We start from the raw sequence: 26,910 nt of genomic DNA, 5'->3' as shown, positions 1-26,910 counted from the left end.
AAAAAGACCCAATAGTGATGTTTATGGGGCATATAGGAGTGCCAAGAAAGAAGCTCGTCAAAGGTAATGAATGTTTTATATTTTATTTCTGCGTTTTGTGTAGCGCCGGCTAAGCTATATCTTTGTTTACATCGCATTCAGGCATTTTGGGGTGTTGCATGCTATCAGATAATAGCTTCTCATGCTTTCGCCGAAAAGCATTTTAAAAATCTGACTTGTTGGCTAGGTTCACAACGAGTGTAGCTTTAATTCAATACCCTGCATGTGAATTTTGATAAAGGTTTGAGTTTTAACGAGTACATTTAGCATTTAGCGTAGCGCATTTGCATTTCCAGGTGTCTACTTGAGACATCTGCGTCTCAAGTAGGAGCAAGAAGTTAACAAAAAAGACTCACGCCTGTAATCACTGTCAAAGGTGATTCTACAAAGTATTGACTCAGGGGTGTGAACACTTATGTAAATTTGATATTTCTGTATTATACAATTTAAAAAAAAATTTAAACAATAAAAAATTTAAATTGTCATTATGGGGTATTGTGGATGGGTGAGATTTAAAAAAGTATTTAATGCATTTTGAATTCAGGCTGTAACACAACAAAATGTGGAATAAGTCATGGTGTATGAATACTTTCTAAATGTGGTGTAAAGTGATGTCATCTACAAAATGGCTTCCAACACTCTACTCAGCAAACTGGATGCAGTTTATCACAGTGCCATCCGTTTTGTTACTAAAGCACCTTATACCACGCACAACCGCGACCTGTATGTTCTAGTCGGCTGGCCCTCGCTACATATTTGTCGCCAGTCCCACTGGCTCCAGGTCATCTACAAGTCCATGCTAGGTAAAGCTCCGCCATATCTCAGTTCACTGGTCACGATGGCAACACCCACCCGTAGCAGGTGTATCTCACTGATCATCCATAAAGCCAACACCAGTTGTCTGGAACGAATTGCAAAAATAGCTGAAGTTGGAGACTGCTATCTGAGCAGCTAACCGATCGATGCAGCTGTACATAGTCCATCGGTAAATAGCCCACCCAATTTACCTACCTCATCCCCATACTGTTTTTATTTATTTACTTTTCTGCTCTTTTGCACACCAGTATCTCTACCTGCACATGACCATCTGATAATTTATCACTCCAGTATTAATCTGCAAAAGTGTAATTATTTGCCTACCTCCTCATGCCTTTTGCACACAATGTATATAGACTATTTTTTTCTACTGTGTTATTGACTTGTTTATTGTTTACTCCATGTGTAACTCTGTTGTCTGTTCACACTGCTATGCTTTATCTTGGCCAGGTCACAGTTGTAAATGAGAACTTGTTCTCAACTAGCCTACCTGGTTAAATAAAGGTGAAATAAAAAAAAATAGGAGTAGTCTGTGAATGGTGTGTGTGGAGTGTGTGTGGGGGTGTGTGGTGTGTGTGATGTGTGGAGTGTGTGATATGTGTGTGTGTGGTGTGTGTCTGTGTAGTGTGTGCCTAATCACATCTCTTTGTGTGTGTGGGGTGTGTGTGTGGGGGCTGTATGTGTGTGTATGTGCTGTGGGGTGTGTGTGTGTGGTGTGTAGGGTGTGTGTGTGTGGTGTGTAGGGTGTGTGTGTGTGGTGTGTAGGGTGTGTGTGTGTGGTGTGTAGGGTGTGTGTGTGTGGTGTGTAGGGTGTGTGTGTGTGGTGTGTAGGGTGTGTGTGTGTGGTGTGTAGGGTGTGTGTGTGGGGGCTGTATGTGTGTGTATGTGCTGTGGGGTGTGTGTGTGTGGTGTGTAGGGTGTGTGTGTGTGGTGTGTAGGGTGTGTGTGTGTGTGGTGTGTAGGGTGTGTGTGTGTGGTGTGTAGGGTGTGTGTGTGTGGTGTGTAGGGTGTGTGTGTGTGGTGTGTAGGGTGTGTGTGTGTGGTGTGTAGGGGGTGTGTGTGTGGTGTGTAGGGTGTGTGTGTGTGGTGTGTAGGGTGTGTGTGTGTGGTGTGTAGGGTGTGTGTGTGTGGTGTGTAGGGTGTGTGTGTGTGGTGTGTAGGGTGTGTGTGTGTGGTGTGTAGGGTGTGTGTGTGTGGTGTGTAGGGTGTGTGTGTGTGGTGTGTAGGGTGTGTGTGTGTGTGGTGTGTAGGGTGTGTGTGTGTGGTGTGTAGGGTGTGTGTGTGTGCGCACACTTGCAAGTGTAGAGCTCTGCCTAATCACATCTCTCTGATTGGGTCTAAGTGGCAAGGAGATCCGGGCCCGTATCCACAAATTGTCTCAGAGAAGACAATTTGTCGTTTTACTCCTCCTCATACGTGCTGAGAACAGAGACGTTTTACTCCTCCTCATACGTGCTGAGAACAGAGATGTTTTACTCCTCCTCATACGTGCTGAGAACAGAGATGTTTTACTCCTCCTCATACGTGCTGAGAACAGAGACGTTTTACTCCTCCTCATACGTGCTGAGAACAGAGACGTTTTACTCCTCCTCATACGTGCTGAGAACAGAGATGTTTTACTCCTCCTCATACGTGCTGAGAACAGAGACGTTTTACTCCTCCTCATACGTGCTGAGAACAGAGACGTTTTACTCCTCCTCATACGTGCTGAGAACAGAGACGTTTTACTCCTCCTCATACGTGCTGAGAACAGAGACGTTTTACTCCTCCTCATACGTGCTGAGAACAGAGATGTTTTACTCCTCCTCATACGTGCTGAGAACAGAGATGTTTTACTCCTCCTCATACGTGCTGAGAACAGAGATGTTTTACTCCTCCTCATACGTGCTGAGAACAGAGACGTTTTACTCCTCCTCATACGTGCTGAAAACAGAGACGTTTTACTCCTCCTCATACGTGCTCAGAACAGAGATCAAATCAAATGTATTTATAAAGCCCTTCGTACATCAGCTGATATCTCAAAATGCTGTACAGAAACCCAGCCTAAAACCCCAAACAGCAAGCAATGCAGGTGTAGAAGCACGGTGGCTAGGAAAAACTCCCTAGAAAGGCCAAAACCTAGGAAGAAACCTAGCGAGGAACCAGGCTATGAGGGGTGGCCAGTCCTCTTCTGGCTGTGCCAGGTGGAGATTATAACAGAACATGGCCAAGATGTTCAAATGTTCATAAATGACCAGCATGGTCGAATAATAATAAGGCAGAACAGTTGAAACTGGAGCAGCAGCACGGCCAGGTGGACTAGGGACAGCAAGGAGTCATCATGTATCTCTCTAGTCACCCCCAAAACCAATTCTTTCTTTGGCCGCCTCTCTTTCCAGTTCTCTGCTGCCAATGACTGGAACGAACTACAAAAATATCTGAAACTGGAAACACTTATCTCCCTCACTAGCTTTAAGCACCAACTGTCAGAGCAGCTCACAGATTACTGCACCTGTACATAGCCCACCTATAATTTAGCCCTATCAACTACTTCCTTCCCAACTGTATTTAATTTATTTATTTTGCATGGTCCTAGGGCTCAGGTTACTCCTCTTCAGACGTGCAGAGAACAGAGACGTTTTACTCCTCCTCATACGTGCTGAGAACAGAGACGTTTTACTCCTCCTCATACGTGCTGAAAACAGAGATGTTTTACTCCTCCTCATACGTGCTGAAAACAGAGATGTTTTACTCCTCCTCATATGTGCTGAAAACAGAGATGTTTTACTCCTCCTCATATGTGCTGAGAACAGAGACGTTTTACTCCTCCTCTTATGGGTAAAAATAGAAGCTACACATGAAGCCTCTTTAGTCATAAGAGTCACGCCTAGTCGACAGATATTTCGGACCAGCAGGAAAATAATCCTGCAGCAACAGGAAATGTGAATTATTATTTGGATTATAATTCATGGATTTTTTTTTTAGGGCAAATAAAATCTGAAATTTCAAAGTGGAAATTACAAACTTTAGAAGCTTTTAAAAAAAAGTAAAATTCACTCAAAATTTACAGCAACAAAAGAGTGATCAAATTAAGATCCTACATCTGTATTCATGCCAACATATTATGGAAAAATTAAGAGTAGGCAAAAATGATATCAAGCCTTTTAACAATGCAACATTTGATATACAGTTACGTTCACCGTGGTTGACTGAAGCGCACAATTGGGTTCACAGCTGGCGATGCCTCATCAAAGTTATTCCCCATCATTTGCAGTAATATCAATGAGCATCATCACTATCTCTCCTTTGTGGTTTCTCAAACTGAGATAAACCTTTATGAGCTGATTTCACTTGTCTTGGCAGTGCCTTAACATCATCCTAAAACCTATGCAGAGCAGGGAGTTTTTTAGTCTTGTGCATACAGTGCCTGTGGTCCTCATTATCAGCTGTCCCTGCCCAACACCACAAATGGCACCCTGTTCCCTACACAGCGCATTATTTTTTTTACCAGGACCCATAGAGCTCTGGTCAAAAGTAGTGCACTATGTAGGGAATAGGGTGCACTATGTACGGAATAGTGTGCACTATGTAGGGAATAGGGTGCACTATGTAGGGAATAGTGTGCACTATGTAAGGAATAGGGTGCACTATGTAGGGAATAGGGCACTGGACTATAGTAGTGCACTATGTAGAGAATAGGGCTCTGGTCTAAAGTAGCGCACTATATAGGGAACAGGCTGCCATTTGGGAGGCAGGCTAAAAGGCTGAATGCATTATAAAGTGATGGATTACCCAAATTGCACAGTCACTGTACAACTCTGGTAAGTGTTCAGCTGCTGCGGCTGCGGTGAAAGTAATGGGACACAAACTCATTTCTAAACACATTTCCACATTAGGGTTTTATGCAAATAACACGTGTTCTGTAATTGTAACGCTTTCCCCACTTATTCATTCAACCATTCAGTCCTCTCACATGTAGACATCGTTCCCCAGGTGGTCCCTTGTAGCTCACTTGGGTAGAGCGTAGCGCTTCCAACGCCAGGGTTGTGGGTTTGATTCCTACAGGGGACCAGTATGAAAAAATGTATGCACTCACAACTCTAGATCACTGTGTCTGCTCAATGACTGAAATGATGTACATGTGACTGTATTTCTTGCCAATTTACCTGGTGCACTAAGCCTTGAGTAATGACATGAACACTAGCTCCTGGTGTTAGGTAATGCCTAGTGAACCAGTCTTTAGCTCAGTGGGATAATAGTGTTGCAGGTGTACATATCACCACGGTTCAAACTCAGTTCGACACTTCAAACAAGATATGACAGGATTACAACTGGTCAACTATGATACATGAACTAAATACATTTTCATGCAAATGCATAATATTGACAATAATCAATTCAAACTTCATATTGTTTATAATTCATAGTCTCTGCAGGTGGAGAAGACATTGTCAGACAGTATGGTATTATATAGTAAGGTATTAATTGTTTTACCAGATAAGTTGACTGAGAACACATTCTCATTTACAGCAACAACCTGGGGAATAGTTACAGGGGAGAGGAGGGGGATGAATGAGCCAATTGTAAGCTGAGGGTGATTAGGTGACCATGATAGTATGAGGGACCAGTTTCCCAGTCCCTGCCAGTTTCCCAGTCCCTGCCGATGAAAAACATCCATGCTTCACTGTGGGGATGGTGTTCTCGGGGTGATGGGTTTGCACCAGACATAGCATTTTCTTTGATGGCCAAAAAGCAACATTTTTGTCTCATCTAACCACAGTACCTTCTTTCATATGTTTGGGGCATCTCCCACATGCCTTTTGGCGAACCCCAAATGTTTTTTTTTTATGGCCAATCTTCCGTAAAGCCCAGCTCTGTGGGGTGTATGTCTTAAAGTGATCCTATGGACAGATACTCCAATCTCCGCTGTGGAGCTTTGCAGCAACTTCAGGGTTATCTTTGGTCTCTGATTAATGCCCTCCTTGCCTGGTCGGTGAGTTTTGGTATGCGGCCCTCTCTTGGCAGATTTGTTGTGTTGCCATATTCTTTCCATTTTTTTATTATGGATTTAATTAATGGTTCAAAGTTTCAGATATTTTTTTATAACCCAACCCTGATCTGTATTTCTCCACAACTTTGTCCCTGACCTGTTCTGAAAGGCCCCAGAGTCTGCAACACCACTAAGCAAGGGGCACCACCAAGTATATATACTGAGATCATGTGACAGATCATGTGACATTTAGATTGCACATAGGTGGACTTTGTCTTATTTAGATAAGATCTTACACCAGATCTTTTTTAGGGGCTTCATAGCAAAGGGGGTGAATACATGCACGCACCAATTTTCCGTTATTATTTTTTTCACTTCACCAATTTTGACTATTTTGTGTATGTCCATTACATGAAATCCAAATAAAAATCTATTTAAATTACAGGTTGTAATGCAACAAAATAGGAAAAATGCTAAGTGGGGTGAATACTTATGCATGTAACGGTTTTCCTTCTCTTCTGAGGAGGAGTAGGAAGGATCGGACCAATATGCAGCGTGGTACGTGTCCATGTTAATATTTATTTTAACTGAACACAAAACAAAATAACAAGAGAACGAGTGAAAACGAAACAGTTCTGTCTGGTGCAGACACAGAGACAGAAAACAACTCCCCACAACCCATAGTGGGAAAACAGGCTGCCTAAGTATGGTTCTCAATCAGAGACAACGATTGACAGCTGCCTCTGATTGGGAACCATACCAGGCCAAAAGCAGAAATACAAAACCTAGAATGCCCACCCCAACTCACGCCCTGACCAAACTAAAATAGAGATATAAAAAAGGAACTAAGGTCAGGACGTGACAGTACCGGCATATGAACACCACTGGGGGCACAGGTAGAGCGGGCAGCTTGGCACCGGGGGCTCCCAGTTGGAGTCGCTATCACTGTAAAAAAAACATTAAAAAAATAGTTGTATTGTATGAGCCTTTTATTATCACATAAAATAAACAGATATGTATTGTATAGAGCAGAGGGAACAGTCACTAAGGTGAAGTGCTGTTCCATTCAACTCCGGCCATTGTTGTATATATATATATATATATATATATATACACACACACACACACACACACACACACACACAAACCAACACACACACACACAAACAAACCACACATAAATATATTTTTATATTTCATAAAACGGCATTAGCACTTACCCGTCCAGAAGTACGTCCTGTCCTTGCAGGAACAGCTCCTCAGTTCGTTTGAATCATAACACTCCAAGATTCCTCAAACAAAAAATCTGTCTCACTTTCACTTTTTCACTTTCACTTTAGAGTTTGACTTCGCTTTACATGATCTCTTCGATATCTTCAATGAAATCGTTGAAACTACAACTTTCCGAAATACAGCTGGGCGTAAAAAGCCTTACAGCAACTCCTCTGATCGTCAAGGCGAGAATGGAGTTCCCTGCGCGTGCGATTACAAACAAGGAATTGTGGTCCAACCCAAAACCATTACATACTGGCGTTTACCTCAGCTCATTGGCTATCTACCCAGCTAGATTTCAAGAAGATCAGTGGTCATTGGACAGAAATATAGTCAATCAATGAAGCTTCACTAAAATTATTGGTGCGTAAGGTAGTCATTTATCGTTGTCTTCAAATCAGCTCACTTCGGTCAATACTCCCCGCAAAAAAAAACAATGAGGTTTGGCTGTGTTGCAAACATCCAGAGCACTGAAACCAACCATGACTAGATAAACGATTGTTTACAGGGGGGAATCACGTCGAATGCTCCGTAAAAAATTGATAGAGATGGAATTCACGGCACGAACGGTTTACAAAATGTTTCGATTTAGGCTATAAAAATGGAAACGGCACTTCATTTGATCGCTGGGACTCTCAGGAAGAGAAATCAGAGCAAGATATCAGAATGTAAGTCATAATTTTACCTTCAGATGTGAATGTGTAAAAACTGTCATGGCGGAAAATGTTTATGTTGTTGATTGCTCTTCTCTGGTATTTGTACTCTGTAATAGCTATTTTAAATTGGAAAACGTAGTTTGATTACCAAGATTCTAATCTTTTGAAGGATGTATGACACTTGCATTTTCAAGAATGTTTAATGTTACGAAGTTGTCACTTTGAAATTTCCCCTGATGTTGGTCCCTGTACGGGGATCGCAGCCATAACAGGTTATTAATATTTATTTAAACTGAACACAAAACAAAATAACAAGAGAACGAGTGAAAACGAAACAGTTCTGTCTGGTGCAGACACAGAGACAGAAAACAACTCCCCACAACCCATAGTGGGAAAACAGGCTGCCTAAGTATGGTTCTCAATCAGAGACAACAATTGACAGCTGCCTCTGATTGGGAACCATACCAGGCCAAAACCAGAAATACAAAACCTAGAACAAAACATAGAATGCCCACCCCAACTCACGCCCTGACCAAACTAAAATAGAGATATAAAAAAGGAACTAAGGTCAGGACGTGACATTGCAAGGCACTGTATAGTATGGTATGGTATAGTATGGTTTAGTATAGTATGGTATGGTTTGTTATGGTTTAGTATGGCATAGTACAGTATAGTATAGTACAGTATGGTATGGTTTGGTATGGTTTGTTATGTTTTAGTATGGCGTGGTATGGTTTAGTATAATATAGTATAGTATGGTATGGTTTACTATAATGTGGTATGGTTAGGTAGCCTAGCGGTTAGAGCGTTAGGCCAGTAACCAAAAGTTTGCTGGATCAAATCCCAGAGCTGACCAGGTAAAAATCTGTTGTCCTCCGTAAAGCAGTTAAACCACTGTTCCCTGGGTGCGGTGGATGTTGATTTAAGCCAGCCCCCCCTGCACTTCTCTGATCCAGAAGACCTCACCTCTCTGATGCAGAAGACACATTTCAGTTGAAGACATTCAGTTGTATAACTGACAAGGTATCCGCGTTTAGTATATTTTATTACGGTATAGTACTCACAGTCTCTGCAGGTGTGTGTATTTGGAGAAGACGTTGTCCGACAGCCTCTTTATCTCGTTACTCTTCAGAGACCTGCAACAGGAACACTGCACCGTTACTATGGTTACACGGGGTACACACACACACACACACATGCACGCACGGATGCGTGCACGCACACACAGACACACACATCCATAATGCTACTTGAAAATCCAATCCATCAGCCTTGATGAGATCCTCTATTCTGTGAGATGAATGTGATATATTATATAATTAGAGCTGAGCTGGAACAGCAGATGAGCTCTTGTTTTTTTTCTCAAAATGATTGACATGCCTAAAGATTCTTATAAATATAAATATAGTAGTCAAAAGTTTAGTATTTGGTTCCATATTCCTAGCACGCAATTACCTTAAGCTTGTCACTCTACAAACTGGTTGGATGCATTTGCTGTTTGTTTTGGTTGTGTTTCAGATTTTCTTTGTGCCCGATAGAAATTAATGGTAAATTATGTATTGTGTCATTTTGGATAAATTGTATTGTAAATAGGAACAGAATATGTTTCTAAACACTTCAAAATGAATGTGGATGCTACCATGATTACAGATAATTCAGATTGAATCGTGAATAATGAGTGAGAAAGTTGCAAAGGGTCAAAAATCATTCCCCCAAGACATACTAACCTCTCACTATTACAAATAGTAGGGGAGTATGTCTTGGGGGTATGATCTTTGACCGTTTTCAACATTTTCTCACTCGTCATTATTCACGATTCATTCAGGATTATCCGTAATCATGGTAGCATCCACAGCAGTTGTTTCGGCTGAAAGTCATTTAGCTGTGGCGCTGCACCACGGCAAAATCATTGCCGACACACCGAAAAAATATCAAACATGCAAAACTTTTGCTGCCAAGGCGCACTTTGAAGACGCTAGTACAGTTCACATTTGGATGGACGTACTGCCAAATTCTCTACGCCTACGTTGGAGGCACCTTATGGTAGATAAATCAATATTCAATTCTCTGGCAACAGCTCTGGTGGACATTCCTGCAGTCAGCATGCCAATTGCAAGCCCCCTCAAAACTTGAGACATCTGTGGCATTGTGTTGTGAGACAAAACTGCACATTTTAGAGTGGCCTTTTATTGTCTTCAGCCTTTTGTGTTTATGGAACATTTCTGGGATATTTTATTTCAGTTCGTGAAACGTGGGACCAACACTTTACATGTTGTGTTTATATTTTCGTACAGTATAGTTAAAAGTTCATTTGTGACCTGGCTAATGATTAGCCCAATAGGATAAATGCAGATAGGCAACCCCAGGCTTCAGCCTATTTATTTATAGACACAATGCTGCATCAGTTGGGCTACAGGTGATAACGCTTATTGCAACAGTAATAGCATACCTGATAATATGGACCATGCATAGGCTATGAAATAATTGTAATTAATAATTTTACCAATATATTATTGGGCTAATTTCTGGAGGTGGAAATTATATTTTAGAAGGTGTCAGCATAATGTTATTTTGGAGTAGAATGTCCTTAAAAGTCACCAGAACTGAGCTTTTCAGTCATTCTACATAAAAGTTTCCCAGACCCCCAAAACAAAGGGGAGGGAGCTGAGAAATTGTATTAGTTTAATTAGATGTAGTCACCTACTTAGGGACCTTACGTGGCTCTGGTACCAGTTCTGACCATCATACACCTGTATTTGGGGAGTTTCTCCCATTCTTCTTTGCAGATCGTCTCAAGCTCTGTCAGGTTGGATGGAGAGTGTCTCTGCACAGCTATTTTCAGGTCTCTCCAGAGATGTTGGATCAGGTTCTAGTCTGGCTGGGCCACTCAAGGACATTCGGAGACTTGTCCCGAAGCCACTCCTGCGTTGTCCTGTCTGTGTGCTTATGGTCGTTGTTCTGTTGGAAGGTGAATCTTCGCCCCAGTCTGAGATCCTGAGCGCTCTGGAGCAGGTTTTCATCAAGGATCTCTCTGTACTTTGCTCCACTCATCTTTCCCTCGATCCTGACTAGTCACCCAGTCCCTGCCACTGAAAAACATCCCCACAGCATATTGCTGCCAACACCATGCTTCATCATAGGGATGGTGCCAGGTTTCCTGCAGACGTCAGGCTTGGCAATCAGGCTAAAGAGTTCAACCTTGGTTTCATCAGACCAGAGAATCTTGTTTCTCAAGGTCTGAGAGTCCTTTAGGTGCCTTTTGGCAAACTCCAAGCGGGCTGTCATGTGCCTTTTACTGATTAGTGGCTTCTGTCTGGCCACTCTACCATAAAGGCCTGATTGATGGAAAGCTGCAAAGATGGTTATCCTTCTGGAAGGTATCTCCCACCTCCACAGAGGACCTCTGGAGTTCTGTCAGAGTGACCATCGGGTTCTTGGTCACCTCCTTGAACAAGGCCCTTCTCCCCCGATTGCTCAGTTTGGCCAGGTGGCCAGCTCTAGGAAGAGTCTTGGTGATTCCAAACTTCTTCCATTTAAGAATGATGGAGACCATTGTGTTCTTGGGGACCTTCAATGCTGCAGACATTTTTTGGTACCCTTCCCCAGATCTGTGCCTCTACAAAATCATGTCTCGGAGCTCTACGGACAATTCCTTCGACCTCATGGCTTGGTTTTTGCATGCACTGTCAACTATGGGACCTTATAGAGACAAATGTTTTACCTTTCCACATCATGTCCAATCAATTGAATTTACCACAGGTGGGCTGCAATCTGTAAGGATCGATGCTGGTAGACGGGAAGCAAGTACAAGTAGTGAACATTTAATTAGGAACAGACATGGAACAGGACAGGACAGCATCTGGACATGAACACATAACATTAATGCAGATACAGGGAACAAACGGGGGAATAGACATTTGTAGACGTGGCAATCAACAAAGGGAAGGAGTCCAGGTGAGTCCAATGAGTGCTGCTGCACGTAATGATGGTGACAGGTGTGCGTAATGAGATGCAACCTGGCGCCCTCGAGCGCCAGAGAGGGAGAGCGGGAGCAGGCGTGACAGTACCCTCTAGGGGCGCCACCCGGCGTCCCACCTGGGCAAGCCTGACGCGCTAAGTCGTGGAAACCCAACGAGCTAGCTGAGGCACCCCCGCTTCCATCAGTGAAGGCATTCAGACCTGACGTCACCAACCAAAATACAAAAAACAAAAACCTCCCTGATGCTTCGTATAGTGGTGTGAGCATTCTGTAAGAATTGACGTTGGTAGACGGGAAGTACAGGGAGTGAAAGTTTAATTAGCAACAGACATGGAACAGGATAGCATCTGAACATGAACACATAATATTAATGCAGGGAACAAACAGTTATAGACGGGCCAATCAACAAAGGGGAGGAGTCCAGGTGAGTCCAATGAGCTCTGCTGCGCGTAATGATGGTGACAGGCGTGCAGCCTAGCTGCCCTCGAGCGCCAGAGAGGGAGAGCGGAAGCAGGTGTTACACCAATTAAGTTGTAGAAACATCTCAAGGATGATTAATGGAAACAGGATCCCACCTGAGCTCAATTTTTAGTCTCATAGCAAAGCGTCTGAATACTTACGTAAATAAGGTATTATTTCTTTTTTTTTTTTTTATATATATATAATTTGCACTGTATTTTCATGTGTGTATTTGTTTTATGTTACGTTACACACACACACACACGGAGTGACGGTCTGGGAATGTCTGAGACTTTAGTGTCTGTCACCACTTGTAATTTCACAGGAAATAAACTACTGCTGTTACACCATCAGCTCATCTGAAGAGGGGAATCTAGTCAAGTGAATTCTCTGAATTTACCTGACTGATTCACTGCCTCTGTGTGTGTGTGTGTGTGTGTGTGTGTGTGTGTGTGTGTGTGTGTGTGTGTGTGTGTGTGTGTGTGTGTGTGTGTGTGTGCTTGTGTTGTCAGCACCAAACCAACCACATTTCTACTCTGGGACTGTAATGAAACCTCGCTAACACAGACCCACATATAAGCACAAGCACACGGCACATGACACACACACACACACACACACACACACACAGACAGACAGACACACACGGAGAGAGGTACTTACAGCCAGGTGACATTGATGGAGACTTGAGGAACGTCATGTAGGTTGACTTCCACACACTCCAGCTCTGTCTTGATACAGTCACAACGCTGTGGGTACTGCTGCAAGACTACACAACAACACACAAGTAATACACAACTACACACAGATACAATAATACTGCAGATCTACACCAACACACACACACACACAAACACAAACACACCCACACACTTACAGCAGTCTTCTGGTAACGGTAGGACCTGTGGTTCGACCTTCCTGATGGTTCGATCAAAGATGTCCGCCCATCCACTGTTGTCTCCTACAGACACAAAAACATCACTTATGTATAGTACTATTACACCATATAACACCTAGCTAGCACATTAACACTGAAAGGCGAGGATTTTGTGTTTCTTCCTGTGCTCTCCTAATGGATTCACAATCTCAAATTCTTCAGAATATAAAATATTCTATAAAATAGAATATATAAAATAATCTGGAGTGCATTATCATATTTAGAAAATATTGGATGCTTTTTAAATGTTTCTACATCTTGCAAATCTGATAGGACGCCCTCCACAAATCTATGGCTTTAAATGCTCATGTTTTAGTCTTCATGGTTGAAAGGTGGTCTGTTTATCAGTACAATTGCATCTGAATTTTTTTTCAATTGGTTCAACAAATGGAAAATAGGCCTCATAATATTTGTCCTTTTGTCTCTGAGTGGACAGTGCTGATAATCCATGCAGAACAAAACTTTGTTTTATTGTCCCATATACAATATTTGAGCTGCGGTTGAATTGTCCAGTCTGTGTGATTCACAAATCATTTCAACTCAATTGTCATACTTGAGTAAAAGTAAAGATACCTTACAAGAAAACGACTCAAGTAAAAGTGAAAGTCACCCAGTAAAATACTACTTGAGTAAAAGTCTAAAAGTATTTAGTTTAAATGTACTTAAGTATCAATAGTAAAAGTATAAATAATGTAATATTCCTTACATTAAGCAAACCAGGCGGCAGGCAGGTAGGTAACCTAATTGTTATAGTGTTGAGCCAGTAACCGAAAGGTTGCTGGATCAAATCCCCTAGCCGGCAAGGTTACATTCTGTTGTTCTGTCCCTGAGCAAGGCAGTTAATCCACTGTTCTTCCTCTTTGATTCGGAGGGGCTGGGTTAAATGTGGAAGATGCATTCAATTGTACAAGAGACTAGGTGTCCCTCAGATGACATGTTTTTTTAAATTTACCGATAGCCAGGTGCACAGTTCAACACTCAGACATAATTTACATTTGTGTTTAGTGAGTCTGCCAGATCAGAGGCAGTAGGGATGACCCGGGGATGTTCTCTTGATAAGTGCGTGAATTAGACAATTTTCCTGTCCTGCTAAGCATTCTAAACGTAACGAGTACTTTTGGGTGTCAAGGAAAATGTATCAAGTAAAAAGTACATAATTTTCTTTAGGAATGTAGTGGAGTAAAAGTAAAAGTTGTGAAAAATATCAATAGTAAATTAAAGTACAAATTTCCACAAAAAACGACTTAATAAGTAGTAAGTTCAAGTATTTTTACTTAAGTGCTTTACACCACTGCTGAAATGAGGGTTATTAGAGGCGGCAATAATAGAGCTATCCTTTGAATTTGTGCTTGAAGCAAGCATGTCCTCTTGTAGTTTCAATGTGACTGGTTCTTGTAACATCTTACTACACACATGTCTACCGTTGTGCTCAGTGACATCAGCTCAATGAGTGACAGTATGCCAAATCATTATTTTAGTGTTTTGATGCTGTTTTATACATGCACTGATACCCTCCAAAACGTTTTTTTTTTTTTTTTTTCACAACACTTATTTAGATTGAATTAACCATTTTGGGTGTTTCAGAGTACTTATATTCTCTTAAAAAAACTTTCTGTGTATTAGAACACATTGGGTTTCCATTCAAACACCCTCCAAACACCAGATCTCAGCTTAGGTGCATTACTTGTCCTGGTTTCACAACACAATCATGGTGTTCTGAGCCTTTATATTTTTACAGTCCAGCTGTAATCGCTGCCAAAGGTGCTTCTACAAAGTATTGACTCAGGGGTGAGAATACTTATGTAAATTAGATACTTCTGTACTTCTTTTTCAATTCATTTTCACAACAACAACAAAAGCAAATCATAAATATTTCATTATGGGGTATTATGATGTCATTATGGGGTATTGTGATGTCATTATGGGGTATTGTGATGTCATTATGGGGTATTGTGATGTCATTATGGGGTATTATGATGTCATTATGGGGTATTGTGATGTCATTATGGGGTATTGTGATGTCATTATGGGGTATTGTGATGTCATTATGGGGTATTGTGATGTCATTATGGGGTATTGTGATGTCATTATGGGGTATTGTGATGTCATTATGGGGTATTGTGATGTCATTATGGGGTATTGTGATGTCATTATGGGGTATTGTGATGTCATTATGGGGTATTGTGATGTCATTATGGGGTATTGTGATGTCATTATGGGGTATTGTGATGTCATTATGGGGTATTGTTTGTAGATGGGTGAGAAAAGAAATACATTTAATCCATGTTGAATTCAGGCTGTAACACAGCAACATTTGGAATAAGTCAAGGGATATGAATACTTTCTGAAAGCAATGTAACATGTGACAGAGGCAATGCATTTCTGGATCTGGGGTGATTTCTGGGTCTCAGGAAGGCAGTTGTCATACAATACTCTCTCACCACAGTTGTCCTCGTCGGCTCCATTGGGACAGTCTCTATGTCCATTACACTGTAGAGCCTGGTGTAGACACACTGTCACATTACCACAGGGAAACTGGCCCAGAGGACAACTGCTCTCTACTGACACCCTGCTGGACACCATTGCTGCAGCTGGAGGGAGGAGATAGGAAGACGAGGGGAAGGAGGGGGAGAGAGAGGAGATAGAGAGTGACATTTTTAGCACATTTAAAGAAATGAATAGACAAAAACAAAGAAAGAAAGAGAGCTACTTTCACTCCAACAAACTACTGCTGACGCACTAACCACTAACTCCTTATTACAGCCTACTGTATGCATAGTCCCTTTGTCCATTCCCATTCAACAGCAGTGCTATAAATTACCTATTACAAAAAACAGCTGAAGGTGTAATCAAATAATAATCATAATAATGAAAACCTCTAGTGGCTTTGTACTCTCAGCTCCCAACCTCCCCGCTCTCAACCGGGCTCTGGCTTCATGACAGCCTTGTTAAGACCAAGGCTTAATTTGTAAATCGGGAGGTGCCAGAACAAAAATTGAGCCGGAGAAGTGGGGAGCTCTGTGGTACCGGAGAAGTGGGGGGGTTCTGAGGTACCGGAGAAGTGGGGGGGCTCTGTGGTACCGGAGAAGTGGGGGGGGCTCTGTGGTACCGGAGAAGTGGGGGGTTCTGAGGTACCGGAGAAGTGGAGGCTATGTGGTACCGGAGAAGTGGGGGGGCTCTGTGGTACCGGAGAAGTGGGGGGCTCTGAGGTACAAGAGAAGTGGGGGGCTTTGAGGTACCGGAGAAGTGGGGGGTTCTGAGGTACCGGAGAAGTGGGGGGCTCTGGGGTACAAGAGAAGTGGGGTGCTCTCGGGTACAAGATAATTGGGGGGCTCTGAGGTACCGGAGAAGTGGGGGGTTCTGAGGTACCGGAGAAGTGGGGGGCTCTGGGGTACAAGAGAAGTGGGGGGCTCTGAGGTACCGGAGAAGTGGGGGGTTCTGAGGTACCGGAGAAGTGGGGGGTTCTGAGGTACCGGAGAAGTGGGGGGCTCTGGGGTACAAGAGAAGTGGGTGGCTCTGGGGTACAAGAGAAGTGGGGGGCTCTGAGGTACCGGAGAAGTGGGGGGTTCTGAGGTACCGGAGAAGTGGGGGGCTTTGGGGTACAAGAGAAGTGGGGGGCTCTGGGGTAAAAGAGAAGTGGGGGGCTCTGAGGTACCGGAACGCATGAAAATAAATCAACTTTATAATAAAGGGAAACTGGCCCAGAGGAAACTGGCCCAGAGGAAACTGGCCCAGAGGAAACTGGACCAGAGGAAACTGGCCCAGAGGAAACTGGCCCAGAGGAAACTGGCCCAGAGGAAACTGGCCCAGAGGAAACTGGCGTTGAGGACCAAGCTTTATCATAGTTTTGCGCACTGGCATAGAGCAGTAGAGTAGAGGCACTTGCAGAAGTTTCACAAATGGGGGAACATTTTCTGTTGTCATGGGTTTGGAAAAAAAGTGTCTTATATAAACGTATTTCATGCAATTCTACATAAATGTAGATGATTGGAGATTTTAGAAGAATATTTTTTAATACCTCAAAAATGATCGAAGTGACAGGCTAGGGCTACTTTGACACGGACAAACGGAGAATCTGAGATCAATAAACACGACCTTGTCTTGAATCCATCAATAGTCCAGGCCTAGGTGTGTGGAGACACACATATTGTACAATATGAGGAGGAAGTTATAGTCCTAAAAAAAAGATGTTCAGTTTCACTGATTGCCCCATTGATGCTCAGTTCTCTCACCTGCAATGGCTCGATACGCTCGTGCCAAACTAGTATATATTTTAGTTATATTTTGAAAGTTGATTACTTGGTATCCAGATTAGTATTGTCTTTTCAGCAGGATCCATTTTTTTTTACAACCTTTATTTTCCCGCGATTGATTTTGAAATATCGAGAAACTATCGATCGATCGTCTGTGGCTACATTATAGTCATACTCCTGCCGTAGCATTCTGAATGATTTCATTTATTTCTGAACAGACAGCGAATCCCATTCCAGTTCTGTGAAAGGTACAGGCACGCTTCTCTCTCTCACCACAGCAATGGCCACGCGTTGGTCTATATAGGCTACAATGTTGCCCAAACCACGAACCCAGGCCAGCATAACATGTATTCATTCATAGAATATCAGGCACTTTTCACATTACGTATTTTAAGGGGCAGTCAGGAGAATTACACAGGAGTCTACTTGAATTAACTCTGATTGCTTTTATTCAAATTTTTACATTGCAAAAAAGTGAAAATAATTATTCATGCCATGAGAGTTACAGAATCCTGGTAAATGGGTTCCTGAACATAACCGTCCAAAACTGAGGGGAGTCCTGTTCTGGCAGGATTGGTTAAGATGAGGAGATTTTGGCTGTATGACACACACACAGACACACACACACACACACACACACACACACCTCTCCCTCCTCATAACCCCCGTCAACAGAACAGTGTGATCCTGCCACTCTACTGACTAAAGAGGGAGGGTGGGAGGGAAGGGAGGGAATGATGGGTGCAATTGAGATAATCTGTGTGGGTGATTATAGCGTATTATGATGGTTTAGCGAAATCATTTCCTCATGTTAGTACTCTGGACAATTTTAATTGCAATAGGCACAAAGAGGCTTTCTTAAGGTCAAACGTCTTTCTCATCTAGGGCGTCATAGCTTTATTATTCTGATAAAGGTATTCAACTGCACGCTCATCCCAGCCAGGTCGCTCTAGATCCACCTCGAAATCCCACATCTGTCCAGGTACCCAGGATGTCAGGACATCCTTTCAAAACCGGACACTAGGAGCAACCGTTAGCGCTATTACGATCAAGTAAGCATAGGTTTTGCTAGGGCGTTGTGGATGGGGGAGGTGGATGGACGTAAATCGTAAACTCCGGCTCCGGGTGTTGCTTGTTCAATTTCGATGATAGCAAATAAATAAAACAAAAAAACGAGTACCTATCACAAACCTTGACCCTTAATTTAACCATTTGGAATCAATGCCTAAACGTAATGTTTTAACCCTAACCAAAAACGTAACTGTTAAAATGTAACCATTCGGAATGAATGCCTAATCCACCCGCAAGACAACAGTGACAGCAACAGAGCAACCCAGGGTGTCCAAAACACCTCGAAATTTGACCTTTGGAGCAACTTCGAAATTTGACGGTTGGAGAGACGTGGACAAACATAGGAATCTGAATCATAAGCTCTTGTTGCTCAGCCTGTGATCACGTCCTTTAGAAATGTCTCTCTCTCTCTCACGCTCTCTCTTTCTCTCGCTCTCTCTCTCTCTCTCTCAAATGTAAAAGTTTTTTTTTACATTGGATAAAAGTACAGACTCAGAGCTACATATACAGTGCCTTGCGAAAGTATTCTGCCCCCTTGAACTTTGCAACCTTTTGCCACATTTCAGGCTTCAAACATAAAGATATAAAACTGTATTTTTTTGTGAAGAATCAACAACAAGTGGGACACAATCATGAAGTGGAACGACATTTATTGGATATTTCAAACTTTTTGAACAAATCAAAAACTGAAAAATTGGGCGTGCAAAATTATTCAGCCCCTTTACTTTCAGCGCAGCAAACTCTCTCCAGAAGTTCAGTGAGGATCTCTGAATGATCCAATGTTGACCTAAATGACTAATGATGATAAATACAATCCACCTGTGTGTAATCAAGTCTCCGTATAAATGCACCTGCACTGTGATAGTCTCAGAGGTCCGTTAAAATCGCAGAGAGCATCATGAAGAACAAGGAACACACCAGGCAGGTCCGATATACTGTTGTGAAGAAGTTTAAAGCCGGATTTGGATACAATAAGATTTCCCAAGCTTTAAACATCCCAAGGAGCACTGTGCAAGCGATAATATTGAAATGGAAGGAGTATCAGACCACTGCAAATCTACCAAGACCTGGCCATCCCTCTAAACTTTCAGCTCATGCAAGGAGAAGACTGATCAGAGATGCAGCCAAGAGGCCCATGATCACTCTGGATGAACTGCAGAGATCTACAGCTGAGGTGGGAGACTCTGTCCATAGGACAACAATCAGTCAAGATTGACACTCAGACACTCAAGATGGCTGTACTTCTTCATTACACAAAGGAAAAACCTCAACCAATTTCTAAAGACTGTTGACATGCAGTGGAAGCGGTAGGAACTGCAAGAAGGTCCCTTAGAAATCTGGATTCCCAATGAAAACACATTGAAAAGAGAGTGACCTCAAAAAAAAATCTGAATGGTTTGTCCTCTGGGTTTCGCCTGCTAAATAAGTTCTGTTATACTCACAGACATGATTTAAACAGTTTTAGAAACTACAGAGTGTTTTCTTTCCAAATCTACTAATACTATGCATATCTTATATTCTGGGGATGAGTAGCAGGCAGTTGAATTTGGGCATGCATTTCATCCGGACGTGAAAATACTGCCCCCTGTCACCAAGAAGTTAAATAACATTCCAACCAGCTACAACAGCCTGGTTCAGACCAATTGATGAAAGCCTCTGAATAAGTAATGTGTGATCCACAGTGAAACCGTGGCACCCCCAAAAAATGCCATAAAAAAGTCAGACTACGGATTGCAACTGAACGCGTGGACAAAGAGTATTGGAGTAATGTCCTCTGGTCTGATCAAACAAAAATAGAACTGTTATGCCATGATGACCATCGTTATGTTTGGAGGAAAAAGGGGGAGGCTTGCAAGTCGAAGAACACCATCCCAACCGTGAAGCACAGTGGTGGCAGCATCATGTTGTGGGGGTGCTTTGCTGCAGGAGGGACTGGTGAACTTCACAAAGTCGATTGCATCACAGGGAATTGAAAATGATGTGGATATATTGATGCAGCATCTAAATACATCAGTCAGGAAGTTAAAGCTTTGGTTGCAAATGGGTCTTCCAAATGGACAATGACCCCAAGCATACTTCCAAAGGCTTAAGGACAACAAAGGCAAGGTATTGGACTGGCCATCACAATGCCCTGGCCTCAATCCCATTGAAAATGTATGGGCAGAAATGAAAAAGTGTGTGCGAGCAAGGAGGCCTACAAACCTGACTCAGTTACACCAGCTTTGTCAGGGGAATGGGCCAAAATTCACCCAACTTATTGTGGGAAGCTTGTGGAAGGCCTCCCGAAACGTTTCACCCAAGTTAACTTGTTGAGTGTAGGGGGCAGTATTTTGATGTTTGGATGAAAAACGTACCCAAATGAAACTGCCTATTTCTCAGGCCCAGAATCTAGAATATGCATATAATTGTCAGATTAGGATAGAAAACACTCGAAAGTTTCCAAAACTGTCAAAATATAAATATTGTCAAAATATAGTCTGTGAGTATAACAGAACTGATATTGCGGGCGAAAACCTGAGGAAAATCCAACCAGGAAGTGCTGTTTTTCCTGAAAGCTCTGTTCCATTGCATGCCTTCCCTCCATTTAAAGGGATATCAACCAGATTCCTTTCCCTGTGGCTTCCACATGGTGTGAACAGTCTTTAGACATAGTCTCAGGCTTTTATTCTGAAAAATGAGCGAGAAAGATCACATTGCATCATTGGGATGGCTGGGTGCCAGCAGCGTTTTGCATGCGCCAACAGAGTGGAGCAGACATTTTCTCTATCTCTCCTACTGCAGAAGCTACAGTCCGGTTGAAATGTTATTGATTATATATTGTAAAAACAACCTAAGGATTGATTATAAAAACATTTCACATGTTTCTACAAACTTTACGGATACTATTTGGAATTTACGTCTGCCCCATCGTGACCGCTCGAGCCTGTGAACTTCTGAACATAACGAGCGAACCGGGATGGGCGCTAATGGGATGGGTGCGTCAAGAAGTTAAACCATTTAAAGGCAATGCTACCAAATACTAATTGAGTGTATGTAAACTTCTGACCCACTGGGAATGTGATGAAAGAAATAAAAGCTGAAATAAATCATTCTCTCTACTATTATTCTGACATTTCACATTCCTAAAATAAAGTGGTGATCCTAACTGACCTAAAACAGGGATTTTTTACTAGGATTAAATGTCAGGAATTGTGAAAAACTGAGTTTAAATGTATTTGGCTAACATGTATGTAAACTTCCGACTTCAACTGTATATACATCACAGAAGACTGAACTGTAACAATAACGTTTGACAAAGAAACACCGGATTTTAGACATGGGTGGGAAAACATTCTACCCATGAGGCCACTAGAGGACGATTTGGTCAGTTGACTGCAGGAAAAAGGTACGTACAACCCTCTCCTTCTCTCCTCATCTATCCATCCCTTTTACTTCTCTTCTTCTCTCCTCATCTCTCCATACCTTTTATATCTCTCCTCTCTCCATTTGGACATCCCTTTTATCTCTCTCCTTCTTTCCTCTTTTCTCCGTCTCTCCTTCTTTCCTAATGTCGCCATCTTTTAACCTATCTCCTTCTCTTCATCTCTTTAACCTCTCTCCTTCTCTGCTCATCTCTCCATCCCATTAACCTCTCTCCATCTCTTCATCTCTTTAATCTCTCTCCTTCTCTGCTCATCTCTCCATCCCATTAACCTCTCTCCATCTCTTTAACCTCTCTCCTTCTCTCCTCATCTCTCCATCAGTTTAACATCTCTCCTTATCTTTCCATCCCATTAACCTCTCTCCTTCTCTCCATCCCATTAACCTCTCTCCTTCTCTCCATCCCATTAACCTCTCTCCTTCTCTCCATCTCTACATCCCTTTAACCTCTATCTTTCTCTCCTCATCTTTCCATCTCTCCATCCCATTAACCTCTCTCCTTCTCTCCATCTCTCCATCCCATTAACCTCTCTCCTTCTCTCCATCTCCCCATCCCATTAACCTCTCTCCTTCTCTCCATCTCTACATCCCATTAACCTCTCCTTCTCTCCATCTCTCCATCCCATTAACCTCTCTCCTTCTCTCCTTCTCTCCATCCCTTTAACCTCTCTCTTTCTCTCCTCATCTTTCCATCTCTCCATCCCATTAACCTCTCTCCTTCTCTCCATCTCTCCATCCCATTAACCTCTCTCCATCTCTCCATCCCATTAACCTCTCTCCTTCTCTCCATCTCTCCATCCCATTAACCTCTCTCCTCTCCATCTCTCCATCCCATTAACCTCTCTCCTTCTCTCCATCTCTCCATCCCATTAACCTCTCTCCTTCTCTCCATCTCTCCATCCCATTAACCTCTCTCTTTCTCTCCTCATCTTTCCATCTCTCCATCCCATTAACCTCTCTCCTCATCTTTTCATCTCTTTAATCTCTCTCCTTCTCTGCTCATCTCTCCATCCCATTAACCTCTCTCCATCTCTTCATCTCTTTAATCTCTCTCCTTCTCTGCTCATCTCTCCATCCCATTAACCTCTCTCCATCTCTTTAACCTCTCTCCTTCTCTCCTCATCTCTCCATCAGTTTAACATCTCTCCTTATCTTTCCATCCCATTAACCTCTCTCCTTCTCTCCATCCCATTAACCTCTCTCCTTCTCTCCATCCCATTAACCTCTCTCCTTCTCTCCATCTCTACATCCCTTTAACCTCTATCTTTCTCTCCTCATCTTTCCATCTCTCCATCCCATTAACCTCTCTCCTTCTCTCCATCTCTCCATCCCATTAACCTCTCTCCTTCTCTCCATCTCTCCATCCCATTAACCTCTCTCCTTCTCTCCATCTCTCCATCCCATTAACCTCTCTCCTTCTCTCCATCTCTACATCCCATTAACCTCTCCTTCTCTCCATCTCTCCATCCCATTAACCTCTCTCCTTCTCTCCTTCTCTCCATCCCTTTAACCTCTCTCTTTCTCTCCTCATCTTTCCATCTCTCCATCCCATTAACCTCTCTCCTTCTCTCCATCTCTCCATCCCATTAACCTCTCTCCATCTCTCCATCCCATTAACCTCTCTCCTTCTCTCCATCTCTCCATCCCATTAACCTCTCTCCTCTCCATCTCTCCATCCCATTAACCTCTCTCCTTCTCTCCATCTCTCCATCCCATTAACCTCTCTCCTTCTCTCCATCTCTCCATCCCATTAACCTCTCTCTTTCTCTCCTCATCTTTCCATCTCTCCATCCCATTAACCTCTCTCCTCATCTCTTCATCTCTTTAATCTCTCTCCTTCTCTGCTCATCTCTCCATCCCATTAACCTCTCTCCATCTCTTCATCTCTTTAATCTCTCTCCTTCTCTGCTCATCTCTCCATCCCATTAACCTCTCTCCATCTCTTTAACCTCTCTCCTTCAGCGTTGGACTAGTAACCGGAAGGCTGCGAGTTCAAACCCCCGAGCTGACAAGGTACAAATCTGTCGTTCTGCCCCTGAACAGGCAGTTAACCCACTGTTCCCAGGCCGTCATTGAAAATAAGAATTTGTTCTTAACTGACTTGCCTGGTTAAATAAAGGTAAAATAAAATAAAATCTCTCCATCCCATTAATCTCTCTCCTCATCTCTCCATCCCATTAACCTCTCTCCTCATCTCTTCATCCCTTTAACTTCTTGGTGACAGGGGGCAGTATTTTCACATCCGGATGAAATGCATGCCCAAATTCAACTGCCTGCTACTCATCCCCAGAAGATAAGATATGCATATTATCAGTAGAGCGTAGACGCTAGCGTCCCACATATCACAGAGAGGTTAACGTCTCTCCTTCTCTCCTCATCTTTCCATGTCTCCATCCCATTCACCTCTCTCCTCCTCTCCATCTCTTCATCCCATGAACCCCTCTCCTTCGCTCCATCTCTTCATCTCTTTAACCTCTCTCCTTCTCTCCTCATCTCTCCATCCATTTAACCTATCTAAATGTATGTTATTAAGCCATTTTTGCACAGTTCTCAGTTCTCCATCCATCTCCTTCATCCTCTAATTCCTTCTTACTAGCTTCTATCTTGTTCATCCCAAGCAGCAGAATCATTGATCAGAATGAACAAGGACAACTGAACATGGACAACTGAACATGGACAACTCTAATCTGTGTGTGTCCTCCCACAGTCTTCTCCTCCCACTCGGTCATCAGTAAATTACTCTCAGTTCTCCTTCTGAAAGGAGAGGATGGGAGAGAGCGAGAGGGAGGGAGGAGAAGAGAGGGAGAGTGTGGAGAAGAGCAGGAGGAGAAGAGAGGGAGAGGGAGGAGAAGAGAGGTAGAGGGCGGAGAAGAGGGAGAGGGAGGAGAAGAGGGAGAGGGTGGAGAAGAGCAGGAGGAGAAGAGAGGTAGAGGGAGGAGAAGAGGGAGAGGGAGAAGAAGAGAGGGAGGTGGTGGAGAAGAGCAGGAGGAGAAGAGGTAGAGGGAGGAGAAGAGGGAGAGGGAGGAGAAGAGAGGGAGAGGGTGGAGAAGAGCAGGAGGAGAAGAGAGGTAGAGGGAGGAGAAGAGGGAGAGGGAGGAGAAGAGAGGGAGAGGGTGGAGAAGAGCAGGAGGAGAAGAGAGGTAGAGGGAGGAGAAGAGGGAGAGGGAGAGGGTGGAGAAGAGCAGGAGGAGAAGAGAGGTAGAGGGAGGAGAAGAGGGAGAGGGAGGAGAAGAGAGGGAAAGGGTTTAGAAGAGCAGGAGGAGAAGAGAGGGAGAGGGAGGAGAAGAGAGCGAGAGGGTGGAGAAGAGCAGGAGGATAAGAGAGGGAGAGGGAGGAGAAGAGAGGGAGAGGGAGAGGGAGGAGAAGAGAGGGAGAGGGAGAAGAAGAGAGGGAGGACAGAAATAGAGATCAAGACAAAATAAATAGTGCGGGAGTAAGAGAGAAAGTGGGGGATCATATTCAAACAAATTCCTCAAATGTTGCCAGTGTTGTATACTCCTTATAAAGCACAGACAGACAGACAGACAGACAGACAGACAAGCAGAGCAAAACCAACATACGTTAATTGATAAATATTAATGACTTGGTTATCGTCGTCCCAAATGGAACCACCTTCCCATATATAGTGCACTACTAGAGCCCTAGTGCACTATGGGTCATTTGGGACAAAGACAGTAAGAAGCCAGTTTAGTCCGTAGGTGTTCCCTTCAATGTCTTATTTTATTATCCTCCAGGGATGGCTCACTCAAATTGAACAATTTGCAGTTCTGGGTATCAAAAAGTCCCTTTTTCAAAATGCCTCTGCTGTAGCAATGAAAGTGCATCGTTAATGTGAGAAACCCAGGGTGACGCCAAGTTTCTTAGCAATCATGTAACAATATAACCCAACGTAATGAAATATGCCTCTGGTGGTGCAGTTATATCTACTTTGAGCCAAATGTGTTTATATTGCAATAACAATGTTTTATTTGCATTACAATTATTAGGTTTACTTGAATGCCCCCAACTGTACACTTTAATTTAAAGGTTATAGTTGGTACCAAAAAAAGGTTCTAAAGTTATATTTAGTACCAAAAAAGGTTCTACCCCATTTGTTGGCTGACAACGTCACCGAAATGAAGCACGCGCCTCAATGGATCTGGAAGCTGTGCGTTGGTTGGCACATATACAAAACAAGAAACGTGAAAAAACCGAAAAAGCCCTATCTGGTGCAACAAACACAAAGACAGGAAACAATCACCCACGAGAGACCTAAAGAATATGGCTGCCTAAATATGGTTCCCAATCAGAGACAACGATAAACACCTGCTTCTGATAGAGAACCACTCCAGGCAACCATAGACTTACCTAGAATACTTAACTAAACGCAATCCCATAAACTACAAAACCCCTAGACAAAACACACCACATAAATCACCCATGTCACACTCTGGCATAACCAAAATAATAAAGAGAACACAGAATATTAAGACCAGGGCGTGACAAATATAAGGTACAATCATCTTTGAAATGTAGGTGGGGTAATGTGCTGGTGGGGACTCATTAGCATATTTGGAGGCATGGTCTAAAATATTATATTTGTGCCAACCGTTAGTGGAAGTGTTCTACCAGTTTAAGTGGTTTTATCGTTATGTTGATCAAGGCTGAACACCTCATTTGTAAGAGCTTGTGACAATCAAGAACTGCAATGTTATGAGGTTACTGTGTATTTTCCAATAAGTTAATGGCACCAGGAAGTTCATATTTATTTTTCAATAACTTACTGTCAGCTTGCTGCAAGCACTCACTGTAAAGTTTGCACAAACTTACTGTGGCTGATCTCTGTCACGATCACTGACCTGATGGTATAACAGGAAGGTCAGTTTGCTGTCAACCAAGATGTTGAAGGCAGCTGAGGACTGAATCCAAGCGTGCACACCACAAAGAATGCTTAGTAGTTGTCAACTAATGTTTATTTTTGCAATCAGTAAAGTTCAGTGAAAGTACAGTAAGTTACAGGCAGCTAGTTACTAACAGTTACTGACTATTTAGTTACAGTG

The 26,910-nt window shown here is 42.9% G+C and overlaps 1 protein-coding gene across 2 annotated transcripts in view; it reads right to left on the bottom strand.

Moving 5' to 3' along the window:
* The window catches only part of LOC110510244 (relaxin receptor 2), a 184,512-nt gene that overhangs the window by 129,372 nt on the left and 28,230 nt on the right, over positions 1-26,910 (bottom strand). For both annotated transcript variants that reach the window (XM_036967527.1, XM_036967526.1), the window contains exons 2-5: positions 15,569-15,718; positions 13,068-13,151; positions 12,854-12,959; positions 8,817-8,888 (exon numbers count right to left, since the gene is read on the bottom strand). In XM_036967527.1, coding sequence (XP_036823422.1) covers positions 8,817-8,888; positions 12,854-12,959; positions 13,068-13,151; positions 15,569-15,718 — 412 coding nt within the window. The remainder of the gene's footprint in view (positions 1-8,816; positions 8,889-12,853; positions 12,960-13,067; positions 13,152-15,568; positions 15,719-26,910) is intronic.

This window comes from Oncorhynchus mykiss, chromosome Y (genome assembly GCF_013265735.2).
Source record: "Oncorhynchus mykiss isolate Arlee chromosome Y, USDA_OmykA_1.1, whole genome shotgun sequence".
In the NCBI taxonomy this organism is placed as follows: Eukaryota; Metazoa; Chordata; class Actinopteri; order Salmoniformes; family Salmonidae; genus Oncorhynchus; species Oncorhynchus mykiss.
Note: the sequence above shows the minus strand (reverse complement) of the source record. Positions and strands in the feature narration are given on the sequence as shown.